The sequence below is a fragment of the Lissotriton vulgaris genome, chromosome 7 (genome assembly GCF_964263255.1).
Source record: "Lissotriton vulgaris chromosome 7, aLisVul1.2, whole genome shotgun sequence".
In the NCBI taxonomy this organism is placed as follows: Eukaryota; Metazoa; Chordata; class Amphibia; order Caudata; family Salamandridae; genus Lissotriton; species Lissotriton vulgaris.
In genome coordinates, this window is record NC_141695.1 from 1202444527 (window position 1) to 1202457941 (window position 13415).

Below are 13415 nucleotides of genomic sequence, written 5' to 3' on the forward strand. Positions count from 1 at the left end.
TGCCACTTAAACTAGCCAAGGTCAAGTGTGCCTCACCAAAGCCACTTGCTTGATGCCACCCACTGGAAATTCTTTGGATTTTTCAAATTCAGTTGCTCATCTCTGTGACCATTTTGTGGTTTGTTGGCACAAATAGCATATTCCTAAGACTGGTCTTGATCCAGTGCATGCCCATCTATTAGCACATGTTGGCACCAAGAGGAGGTTCACTGGACTTGGCTAAGTAAACTGCACTCCTCTGCTCACTCGACTCCTTTGAGTGACCGGGAGATAAGTGCACCCAGACTGCCTGAGATGCCATCAGCTGGGCGCGAGATGATGGGTGTCTCCCTTAGCATAGTGGGTTTGCTGTGTTCTGTAATCGCCTGTGCCCTGCCCATGTGGAAGGTGACTGCCTTCATTGGAAGCAGCATTGTGGTGGCACAGATCATCTGGGAGGGCCTGTGGATGAATTGCATTGTACAGACGAGCGGCCACATGCAGTGCAAGACATATGACTCTATGCTGGCTCTGCCCCAGGACCTGCAGATAGCCCGCGCTCTCACCATCATCTGCATTCTATTGGCCATAATCGGCCTCTTCGTCAGCATCATCGGGGCCAAATGCACCAAGTGTGTGGACGAGGCGTCTGTCAAGACCCGCATCATGATTATGGCTGGCATCCTTTTCCTCCTCGCCGGCCTACTCGGCTTCATCCCCATCTGCTGGTTGGCTATCCATATCATTAATGACTTCTACAACCCGCTGGTGGCCGAGCCCCTCAAGCGCGAGTTGGGTTCTTCACTCTACATCGGCTGGGGCGGCAGCGTTTTGCTCATGCTGGGTGGGGCACTGCTCTCCTGCTCTTGTCCAACTTTGGGTGACCCGTACCAGCAGCAGAAGGGACACTCAGCCCCACCTGCCCCCACCACAGTAGAGCCAGCGGGCCTCAAAAGGCAGGACTATGTGTGACCGCGAAGGAGTGAGCAATGAAAACCAACATCAGGGGAGATCTGGACTGCAGAGGGATGAGGCATGGACCGCAAACCGATGATCTGACTGTTGCATGGAGGATAGAAGGCATGGGAAAGGGTAAACGCTACATTCCCAACATGCATGGAGGAAGGATTTCCATCAGACGTATGCCAAGCGATCCTTTGGGGTCGCCTGATGTGGCCAATGCCGTTGTGACTGGACTCCTTCCACAATGCTTTTTCTGTATTTCTTTTAGTGTGTTTTTCCGTCATGGGACCATGGACACACTACAGCAGATAAAAACATCACCAAGATGGTCTCAACAAATGCCAGGACGGAGGTGTCCTGTGGCATGGTGAGCCCACAATTGCCATGGCATCTGTGATGCGCCTACCTTCCTTCCTAGCACATGTCATATGTTGGTTTTGTCGAGGGTGTCAGAACCTTAACAAAACCATGCACAATAGGCCATTGAGTGACCGTTGTTGACACCACTCAGGTAACTTTGTGGGTTATTGGGGGGTGGGGTCTGGTGGGGGGCAACATTAAAACTGCATGCTATTTCAGAAAAACACTCTTTATCTGCTGAAAGGCGGCCATCGTTTTTCAGTGGAAAGCAACATTTAATCACGTGTACCTTCTAAACCATTTACATAAAAAATTTCAATGTAGCTAAACCTCCTAAAATGATTTCGATGTTTTTTTTATCGAATTCATATTTTATCGCCCTCCTGAATGAAGTTGATAAAAAACCGGGCTTGTTTATTAACATCTTCTAACGCACCATTTAAAGGCTCAGGAAAAAAGCTTGCTCTTTTTGTTAAATACTGCTCTTTTCCACGGTAATTTCCTGTATTGAAAAAACCCTGCCATGGCTAATTTTGCAGAAGATTCTGACACACGAATCCCTTTGACTAGCGGATTGGGGAGGCCTCTCTACAACTACAGGGCATTTTATTTTTCAATGTTTTGCCTTTTTAGCTGTGAAAGAAGATACCGGGCATCTGTTATTAATTGATAAACGTCTTTGCCCCCCGAATTTAAAATGGCTGTCGCAAAAAGGATGTACAATAGGTTGAGTGATGGTTCTCGACTGTGTGCACTTAGGTTGATCTAAGACCGTCAAGGTGTCTCTTCTTTGACTACAAGCAGTCAGTCTCAAATTATATATTTGAATGATTGTGCCCATCCTCCCAGGTGCCATAAACTGCTTTTTGGATGTTAGGATACGTTTTTATCATGTCAGAACTTTTTAATGTATGAGACTTTAACATCAATTTGGAATAATAAATATTTTGCTGTTTAATTGAAACGAGTCTTGTCATATGGGAACTTTTGTCAGAAATATTATTTAATGCCAGGGCTGGTCCTGAACAAAATGGCCACTGTTGAGGGCAGTGCCATCTGCAATGGTGCCCTCATCAGGGTACGTGGGAGCAATTCCTCTCTTTTGCAGCAAGTTGGCCATTTTTTGCAGCAAGTTGGGCATGTGCCTAAAATAACGTGTGTGCGCGAAATATACTACTGTACGTCCAGCAGCCGGCATGGAAAGCATCAATAACAATGGCTCAATTGGTGTCCTTCTTTAGAAATTCGTAATTTTTTGTCTGTACAAGTCGATATTTAATTAGAACATTGGAATGTTGGGAGCTCCATTGAAAACAATGGAGTGCTCTGGGCTTATAATGGCTGGTATAAGCCTGGAGCTCCACTCTGGCTGTGAACAAAGGCTTCAGGGAACCTGAGGGGATTCCATTCCCCTCACGCTCCCAAAAGGCTTTGTTTTTTTTGTTAGAACATTCTGTCCTCTAGTGACAGAATGTTCTAATAGCCTTATAGCCCTTCGTAGATGGGCTATACCGCTATTAAAGTCCCTCTCCCTTGTTAAAGGCCCTCGCCTTCGGCTCGGGGCCTTTAACGCTGGAGAGGGCCTTTAATAGCCGGTATAGCCATCTACGGCGGGCTATAAGGCTATATTAATTTCAGGAAAGCATTGCTATTATGTTATATGACGGGTTGGCATGTTAGCCGTATTCTGAATACCGCTGGCAAATCCTGCCACTCTGAATGGATGGGACCCACTGGAAAGATCACCTCTTGCAAACCCCATACCTAGTGAAATAACGTGAGTTATTTAACACGATGCTAAGTTGTAATGTCCCTCGCTTTTCTTTCTTGTGCCAGTGAAAAGTCAAAAGGTGTGTGCGCGCGGAAAAAAAATACCTTCAGAATTAATGCCAGAGTACTGAAATGGTAAATATAATTTAGATACACAGGTGCACACGCGCACACCAACACTGCTCACATTTTCAGGGATTTGGGATATTTTACTAAGGTGACACACAGGTATCTATTGGAGGCAGTGCTGGAAATGAGGGAAGTCCTGCCAGGTCCCACATCCGGCAGCCATTGTTGAAAGGGCCCTGTCCCTAGTGAAATATGTTGAACCTTTACAAACATACATGTGTTCTGGTGTCTAAGGTACATTCAAACCACATCTACTTTGGTCTGGGGAGGACAAGCTTCTCACATGCCCCTATGCCCCACTTGTATAGTTTAACTTCTCATACCAAACACATTTATATATATCTTAATTTTAACCCCATATCTGTAATGTAATCTGTGTGCTGATACAAAAAAGATAAAGTGTTTTCGAAAGTGCCGCACTTAGCATACATCAACTTGGTAGCACCTGCAGTCATCTGGCCTGTCACGGTGGAAGAAAATAACGTATGTAAACTCAAATCATGACTCAAAATGGTGGTTTCCCCATCAAGATAAGAAACCTAGGCAACATTGGTTTTTGGAGCAAATATCTTGAATAATAAATGGTTTTAAACTCATTGATACGTGAAGGAGAAAAATGCATGCAGTTTAGACACTAGGCTATTAATCTGTGATATTGGAATTGTTGAACATCTGCCTCCTGATTTCTTCTCATGTGTGGGACGATCAGTCTGTCCAGACTTTTAAATCCGCTGCTGGCTGCATTCTGGGACTCGTGGTCTAGCTTTTTACATCAAGGCAAAAAAAAATGTCAGCCTGCAAAGATATTGTAAACACCCCCAAAAAATGAAGGGCACTCCTGGAAAGATTTCCTTATCGCCAAGGGGTGTGTGTATGCTTATTGCTGTCACCTTCAGGGCTAAGGACCACAGACAGGTGTCTCTCGCCGTTCTCTATAGCGAGTTGGGATCATTCAGGGCCTCCTTTATGAAAAGTGTTGCATCGCTGCTATAAAACAGCGATGCAACACTTTTCACTGCGCTCTCCTTGTGACACCATGGATGCTCTGTAATTACTGTACGGCGTTCCGTGTCGCAAGGAGTGACAGATGTGTCAGGAATCCTGACGTATCTATCAGCGCAAAGGTAAGCATTGCTGCAGTGGTGTCGCAAGCATGATGCAACTCCAGCAGTGCATGAGGGAGGCCTGTCCCTATAGCGCTGCGTCACCCTTACACCTGCTATGAGGCAGGAGTAAGGTTTTGACACTGTGGCGTCCTAGAAGTGGCGCAGTGAAATTGGATAGATTTTGCTGCACCACGTCTACAAGGTCTTCTTGCGGAGAACACCCACCCTGCATAGCATGTAGCGCAGGCCTTTACAAAGTGATGCATCTGCATTGATGAGCTACTGTGTAAATATGGTGCAACGTGGTGCATAGTTTATGACGTTGCTTTTCGTGACGCAACAGCGGTGCAAAAGTGTAACAAGGGGCTCATAAATAAGCCCCTCAGAGTCAATCATGGCTGCCAAGGGTTATATGAAGTTACACAGACCCTCAACCTGATATCTCAAAGAAGTTGACACACAGCAATTGATGTTTATAACGTTTGGCTATTTATTATATATAATAACCTTTCAAAACATTGTGTATTAGAATGCAGAAAACTATTATTGTAATCTTAGCAGCCATAATATAAAACAAGAAAAACATTAGAAAAACCAAAAACATTTCATATCACCCGTTCCTATTATCTGTAACAATTTGTCTAAGCTCTATCTATCTTTTTTATCTCAATTATTATCAGCCTCCTAATTATGGTATTGATTAATTAGTACTTTCCCTCACTACTTTATACCCAGCCATAGGTTATTCCGGCATGCTTTTATGAAGCTTTCAGACCTGCAGTTGAATATCTGGCTCTCAGCATTATCTACAAATAACTACTTTTTGCGTCTACACGTCCCAAATTCGTAGAGGAAAATCTTTTCCCCTTAATTATACTCTTTGGTGAGAGCAGGAGAGAGTCATTGTGTAGCTTCTTGCATCTGCTTCACTGAGTGAATAATGCCTCAGTCAGAGACGTATTAGAAAGGTGAGCAATTGTATCAAAACATCCTTCCTTCAGCATTAGCTCCGCGCTCAGCCGGACAACCTTGCACTGTTTCGCACTGCACCAGGGTTGGACTGGCCGTAGCGGGCACCGGGCAATCCCCCGGTGCGCCACACGGGTGGGGGCCGGTTTTGGGCCCATGGGGGCCGTGTTTGTTACAGGGCCATTTTTGCAGCATAGCTGAAAAATCGGCCCTGTAACAAAATCGTCCAAAACCGGCCCTGGCAAAGACCTCAGCGGCACCTCCAACCCCCTCGAGTGGGGAGGCTGAGCACTTTGCCAGGGCCGGTTTTGGTTCCCAGTCCAGCCCTGCCCTACACACACCTTTCTAAACATCAGGGGCGGAGCTCCATAGGAAAAATAAAATGATAATAGCAGCATGTTATTAACATTTTATTTTTCAGTACTCTTCTGTAGGGGAGGGGCGGATTAGACTGTCCACAGAGCAGGGGGAGGAGTGGTTTGCACTTCCTAAGTTTGTATGATGGTTTGGCCAGCCGTCTGGAGCCGGCCAAACCATCATGCGCACTTGGCATGTTTTCCACGAGGCTGTAATGCACAGCCTGGGTGGAGAACATGCCCAGTCCTCATCTGAGCCCCGAAGCACAGCACCCAGACCAATCACAACGCTACTATCAGCAGCGTCGTGATAGGCCAGGGGGGTCTGGAAGCCTGGGTGCTTCCTGCCCCTGGAGTCCTGAAAGCGGGTGAAGAGGACTGACAGGCGATGGCTGGGAGGCAGATAAGTGATTTTTAATGTTTTTTTTTTCATTCCCTCCCACTGCCCGCGATTGGGCCCCTGCGACCCAGCTACCTCGCGACCAGGCACCCCCGTGACCCGTCCCCCAACCACTATTAAGTAGCAACCACCACTGCTAAAAATCAGAATGAAAGCTTTCCTCCTTACTGCAATTCTGTTAGCACGACTAATGTCAACCTATTTATAAGATGATATTGAGACCTCGCACACTCTATTAGCTATTATTACATTTCAAAATATTAGTTTTCTAGGCCCTAAGCCTTTCACAAACACACTCTAAAGCAGTGGTTCTTAACCTGTGGTCAGAGGACCCCTGGGGGTCCGCCACACCTACTCAGGGGGTCCGCTATTCGTTTAACTTTTATTATATTTAATTGTGAATTAAGCAAAATATTTCAAATATGAGCATTTGTTTGATACATACTTGCTTTTATTTTTTTGTGTATTGTTTGAGGTTCAAACCAAATAAATTGCTTCCAATGATGACTCAGTGGAGGTCCCCGGATTTCAGGAATGAATCAGTTGGTGTCTATAGCAGTCAAAAGGTTAAGAACCATTGCTCTATAGGATTAGTGAGGTCATGTTCATCATAAAGTTCTTCTCAACTGTCCCATGCCCGCCGTATCAGGAGATTTCCATTGGGCTGGAGGTGTGTGGGTGGCGGGGTCATGGTGGCGGTACGCTTCGGCTCTGGTAATAAGCCAGGAGCCATTGCTCACCATTCTACAGTGCCTCAAGCCAGTCGGGCGCACTGCTTCCTTGCATTACGTTGGGCAAGAGAAACACTGCGCACACCTGACATGAAGCCACTGGAGCTTAAAATACATGACTGGTAGCAGAAATGGGTCAGTGGCAGTGTTCAGTCTCACATTGATATCAGGCAGTTGGACCACCAGAAAAGCGGGCAGGCGGGCGGACTGCCAAAAAGCGACGGTGGTTCCCTAACCACTGGTGTCTAAATTAGGCCTTGGGTCTGCTTACAAATAGCTGCTTCTTTTAACATGGATATTGGTGTTTACTTTTCATTCTTCGATTACAAAGTAAGAGGATTTTGTATAGGGAATTATGTGACATTCTTGCTGGAGTGCAGGGAGCTTAAAAGGAAAGACTGTAGGATGTAATTTTTTTCAATCACCACAAAGTCTAAATACCTATACGATGACTGTACAAATATTTCTAAATATATCAGCATCTAAGAAAGCACCAATATAGCACTTTAAAAAAATAATAATACTGAAGTGTGATGGAAACAGACATTTTCAATAGAATCAAAATGGGCCAAAACACTACCAATTTACTAGTTTTCTGCAAATGATCATTGTGAACTGAAATCAGGTTTCCACGCGTTGTTTGTGCTCAATTGAGTTTTATCCCTTGAACTGCATATCTATGCAAATTTAGTGGTGATTTCAAAGAAAGATGTGCTGTCTATAAATGACAGTGCACTACCATGCCATGCCTGAGTAATATCTTTGCAACAGTGTGCTCCAAAATGCACCACTGGCTACATACCACACCCTCACCATTCTCCTGCTCAACGGTTGTGGCTCATATGCTACACTTGTTCTTTGACAAACCGATTTTTCAGCATCCCTATGACTTGGGTGATGTAACATTGATGGCAGCAACCCAGCTCTGAAAATTGTTCCAGCACAACTGGTCTCTTTGTCTCTGTTTTCCCATCTTTGTCTTCCTTCTCCATTTCCTGTCTTTCACACTTTGGAACTGGGTCAAGTCTGAGAATGAATCTAGCCAAACGCACAAGGCTTAATCCGTCACAGCAGCCATGCAGCCAAGATTGAGGCCTTGAGATCTGGAATCCAAGCACAGGTTGCACTGGGCTATACATGTGACAAAGTATACAGTAGCCTACAGTTCCCCCCTCAGCCACAGTTGCAGGCCCTCACCTAAAGGTATTGATTAGAAGTGAGTGAAGCTGCAGATTCCATTGAGTCACAAGTCTACAGCAGCTCGGTCCATAAATCTCCCAAAGTTTTTGTTTCTTTCAAAATGAAGGCTTCTTCAGCAGCCTTTGATGGACCTCTTAAGGTCAACAAGTGGAATGGTGCCCCTTAACAACTATACCCAGGCCGAGTCCACATCCCTAACACAGTGGCACAACAAAGACCACCGCAGCCCCCACGTAGCAGGGGCCCCGGACCTCACTGTGACCAAATTGTTGACATGATAGAGAGATGTTCCAGTTACAGGTATCTTAAAGCAGATTTTGACCATTCTCACAATAGAATAAGGCAGGACCCTATGTACATAATGATGCTAAAGCAGCAGCTAATTTCCTAATGAGAGAGGTGATACTGAGATGGGGTGTGGCAGAAGCGATTCGCTCAGATAATGCGTCTCAATTCATTAATGTGATCTTTCAACACATTTGCACCACCTTGGGAATAAAACATAAACTGACATCTGCTTATCACCCCCAAAGTAATGGAACAGTGGAGTGCCTGAACAGGCTCCTCAAGAGCAAAATAAGTAAACTATGTGCTTCTCTGCAAGAGATATGACTGTACTGCTTACCACTGGCGTTGTATGCCCTCAGCAAACAGCCAGGAAGTGGTCACCATTTAATGCCTTACCAAATGGTTCCAGGACCTCCCATGCCCACCCCTTTAACAATAGCAAGGCAATAGACAGATGTCCATAAAACAGCTGAAGTTTGTGGGGAATACATTAATTGTTATTTGTCTGAGTTAATGAAATCTGTCAAGTTATTCTCTAAAAAGGTATTGCAAACAGAGAAGACAGTCTCAGCCCCGACCAGTCTGATACCCGTTGACCATAAAGTCTATGTGTGAAATATCGTCCTCCATTGGAAAGATCCGAAGTACAGCGGTCCCTTCTCAGTGAAGATGAGCAACCCTATTGCTGTGAAGGTGGATGGCAGGAAACCTGAAAGATGGGCGACTAGATCCCCCCTTGCCTCAAACACTTCCACAGACAAAAGGGGAACAAGAGGGGGAAAGCGAAACATAAGAGTAGCAATGTCTCCTTTCAAAGCGCACATGGAGTATTTTGTCGACTCTACTAGCGGACAGCTATGTATTGCTATTTTATTTTTCTTTCTAAGCCTTCTTATTCTGGTGGCAACATTGAAATAGTATTTTAATTCATGTATGGGATTATGTAATACTATTATGTGCTTGCAGAGAGCAGTACCTGAAGAGAAGAATATGTCCCATAGTATTCATGTTAGTTTATTAGGTAATATTTGGTATCAGCACATGACGGAGATAGGTATACAAACCTCTAATTCCTCTTGTTTTGTTTGTTTTTTGATTTCACATGTCACTGGAGGCACCCCTCGTCTAAGCAGGAGACAATCAAGGGGGAGGCCTTTACAGACTACCACCTTTCTCCATCTAAGGGACCCAGCTATGACTAGGGGCACTACAGCCACAGGCCTAACAGTGAATCCCCATGGGACAGCCCTTACTCTTCTTGTTTCTCCTGGGACATACTGGTGTGGGAGTACCAACCCGTCATGTACCACAGTGTGACTGGCACAAGTATTTCTTAGGACAGTGGCTGGGTCTCCATTCAATAGTAAGTGGTGGAAGTGTCTACTCCCCTCTGAGATCTCCAGCTTGCCCTCCTGACCTATTCTCCAGTTGAAGGCTAGGAGTAGTTCCTCCTCTGAGGACCTATCCTCCCATGCTACACTAGCAACCCCTGGGACTACACTAGTCACCCCAGGACCTGTACTAGGGATCTTGTTCTTCGGACAGCTAGGGTTCTTGGTGTGGTGTCCTGTCTTTTGAAAGTTGTGACACCATATTCTGTAGGGATCCCAATTCTTACCTTGGTACCCTGGTTTAGCTTGTGAGGTGTATTTGGGCCCACCCTCCTGGATAGGTTTTTTGGGGGGCTGCCTGGGACTCCTTACTTTTCTTCTTAAGGGGTTCACTATCTTTCTTCTGGGGACGCTTTGTGACCCCTTTCTTTTGGTCACCCCCAGTGGACGTCCTAGTTACCCTTGTGTTGACCCAGTGGTCTGCCTTCTTTCCCAATTCTTGGGGAGAAAGTGTACCCAGTTCTACTAGATACTGATGCAACTTTTCATCAATGTAGTTACTTAAGATGTGTTCCTTTATAAACAGGTTGTAAATTCCATTACAGTCATGCACATTGCTTCCAGTCAACCAGCCAATCAGTGTCTTTACTGGGTAGTCTACAAAATCAATCCAGGATTGGTTATGGGTTTTTGGAGCCCCCTGAATCTAATTATGTACTCCTCAGTGGCCAGTCTAAATCCCTCAATCATAGTGCTCTTCATGAGATCATAGGACCCTGCCTCTGGCCCAGAGAGGCTCAGAAGCCTGTCTCTGCAGTTACCAGAGAACAGTTCCCACAGGAGTGCCCCCAGAGAGGTTTCTTTACTCTTCTTATTTCACAAGCCCTCTCAAAGGCTGTGAACCACTTGGTGATGTCATCAGCTTCCTCAAATTTAGGGACAATCCCTTTGGGGATTTTAGGATCAGAAATGTCTTCCCTATCCTTGTTTTTATTATTGCTGCCACCATTGATGGGTGTTAAACCCATCTCGTTCCTTTCTTTCTCTAGAGCCAGGAGTCTGGACTCTAGATCTACTCTTTTGGCCGACTTTGCTAGAAATCTGTCCTCTTCACTGGGGGCTCCCCCAGTGAACTCTCTGATACCTGGTCCGCCTGTGTGGTCCCTAGGTTTCCAGATGCTGATTCATTCATTCATTCATTCAATAACTTTATTCCGTTATTATACATAGATAACCATAAAAGTACAATAATTTCATGACCATTTAAATATAAAAACAATCCATTTCCAGTAAAATAGGCTTATTAAATTTCATACAGATATTGATTTCTGTGCGATAACATTTTTTTAAAAAAATTTTAAACGCAGAGACAGATGCAACAGTTAATATATTATCTAACTTCTGGATAGCTAGAAAAGCAGGACGACACTGTCTAAAATCCATGTACTTCAGTATGGCAATAACCATCTTTTCCTAGGGATTGTGTACAATTTGCAAAAACACAGGATATGCATTTCAGATTGGTTGGACCAATCATCGCATGGGCATTTAATAAGTTGCCTTGTCCAATCATTCATAGTAGGAAAACTTAGTAGTCTAATTAAGATGTTTAATCTAAAACGTATTAATAAAAACCTGTCAGTCTCTCATCTGTAACTTAATATACGGTTGGATATCATTCGTAATCATTGTTAACTGATGGGCAACCACCGTGTTTTTTTTTTTGTAATTTCCAGTTTGGTCCTAAGATCCACCAAGTGCGTCATACACAGTTTTTTCAATTCTTTCCTGGGGATCTGGCACATTAGTAAAGGATCTTCATAATAATCTAGGCGGCCTATTTGTATGAGAAACGTCCTTACGTAACATAACCAATTCATCCTATGTACATTATCGAGACTTATCGCATCCCTCAAAATGAAACGGATAAAAGTGCACTCCTCGGTGGTCCATACCCTATGCCACAGAAGAACCGATTGTACCTTGATAACATCTTCTAGGTACGGTTGTCCAAGTTCAGTGTGGCAAATATAGGTGGATACACTGTCCGGGACTGCTAAAAGATATCTCATAAAACAATTTTCTGCTACCTGCAACGATTTCATGTTAGCATGTCCCCAGATACCCTCACCGTATATGTCAATTGCAACACATGTTGCATTATAGATACATAACAGTTCTCTGCTCGGTTTTCTGCCCATTTTTCTACTAAAAGTTATCAGGGCCATTATAGACTTGGAAAACAGCAATCTCCGAGTTTTTATTGCAGTGTACCATAGACCAGATTGATCAAACAAAATACCCAAATATGGAAAAGTTTGAGTAAAATCCAAAGATTTAGAATCAATGTACATTATTTTCTTCTTTTTATCTGCCCCTGAACTGCAGTTCATACAGAAAGTTTTCGTACAATTGATTCTTAGATCCAAATTGGTCATAAAATTTGTGAAGGATTTTACCATTTTTTGCAAAGCCTGGGGAGTCCTAGCCATCAATACCACATCGTCTGCATATAATAATGCTGGTATTGATCGATTTGATGCCAATGGCATATCCCAGCATTCCTGCAGCAACGTTCTTTCCAGGTCATTGATGTAAATGGTAAATAAAAAGGGGGCAAGGACGCATCCTTGCCGCACTCCTCTGCCTATACTAAAGGGCTTAGTACACTCTCCATTCTTACCAAATCTTATAGAAGCCCTTGCCCCTCTATAAAGGTCCCTGAGGAAACAAATTATATTCTCCTCAACCCCCAGTCGTTCCAATATCAGCCAGAGCTTACTATGGGTGACACAATCAAAGGTGGATGATAAATCAACAAAAGTTAAAAACATCCGGCCGCCCTTTGCTTTAGTATACTTTTCTAAAAGAATATGCAGGTTAAGGCCCTGATCAATAGTGCCAAGGCCTTTCCTGAAGCCATATTGAAGGTCACTAATTATTGTGTGCTTGTCTGCCCATGTTTGCAATCTATTTAAAATCACTCGGCCAAGGATCTTAATGGTTGAGTCCAGATGCTGATTCATGAATTCAAGAGTATGGGGGGCCTTTCCTCCCTAAAGATGATTGGGGGATGGGGGTAATTATATTATCCTCCCCCTCAGACACCTCTCCCCCTTCTGACTGGTCTTCACCATGTTCAGAGGGGTGGCCTTTTGCATACTCAGCCAGGAGCTCCTGGAGCCCTAGTTTGGTTGGATGCAGGCCATTGGTATATTTTTAAGTTTGCATAAGGACCTCAAGTCCATGAAATTCAAGTGTAAGTAAGGTGTGAGGTCGAGCTCCTCAACCAGGTCCATTGTGTTATCTTCACTAATAGCTGGGTTCTGTTGAGACATTCTAACCTAACAGTTTTAACCCTCTACCCTTGACTATAGTGATTTGTATTTTTCTAAATTTCTAAAGGGACTTAAGCAAGGCCCTGACAAGACTTTTAGTATTTTAGAAAAACTAATTTCAGAACTCTAAAGGCAATTTATGAATTCTGTCCTGTGATCAGATGGTAACCAAGTAGTCAAACAAATGCAAGTTTGTATCCCACCACTGCCACCAATGTAAGAAAGTGGCTCTATATATAGTGGACCACAGTAAGGTACAGTGTGTATAGAGTCCCCAGTCTCCAGAGGTATAACAGAGGCTAAAGTCAGATATGACCTTACTCTCTAAAGTGGTAGCTTGGTTGAGCAGTAAGGCAGTATCAGAGGACAGTGTAAAGCATTTGTTGTACACTCTCAGTCAGCAAATGGTTTCGCACACTCAAGAACTGAACTCTAGGCCAATTGTTTTTATATCAACAGATATAATTGTTTTATTTTAGAACCAACAGGTATCAA

At 44.1% G+C, this 13415-nt stretch overlaps 1 protein-coding gene across 1 annotated transcript; it reads left to right on the top strand.

Moving 5' to 3' along the window:
* Positions 1–146: 146 nt before the first annotated feature.
* Positions 147–2266, top strand: LOC147703177 (claudin-4-like). The gene has a single exon (XM_086931711.1). It carries the CDS (start codon positions 295–297, stop codon positions 949–951), a length of 657 nt encoding a protein of 218 aa, XP_086787837.1. The 5' UTR covers positions 147–294; the 3' UTR covers positions 952–2266.
* Positions 2267–13415: the final 11149 nt, after the last annotated feature.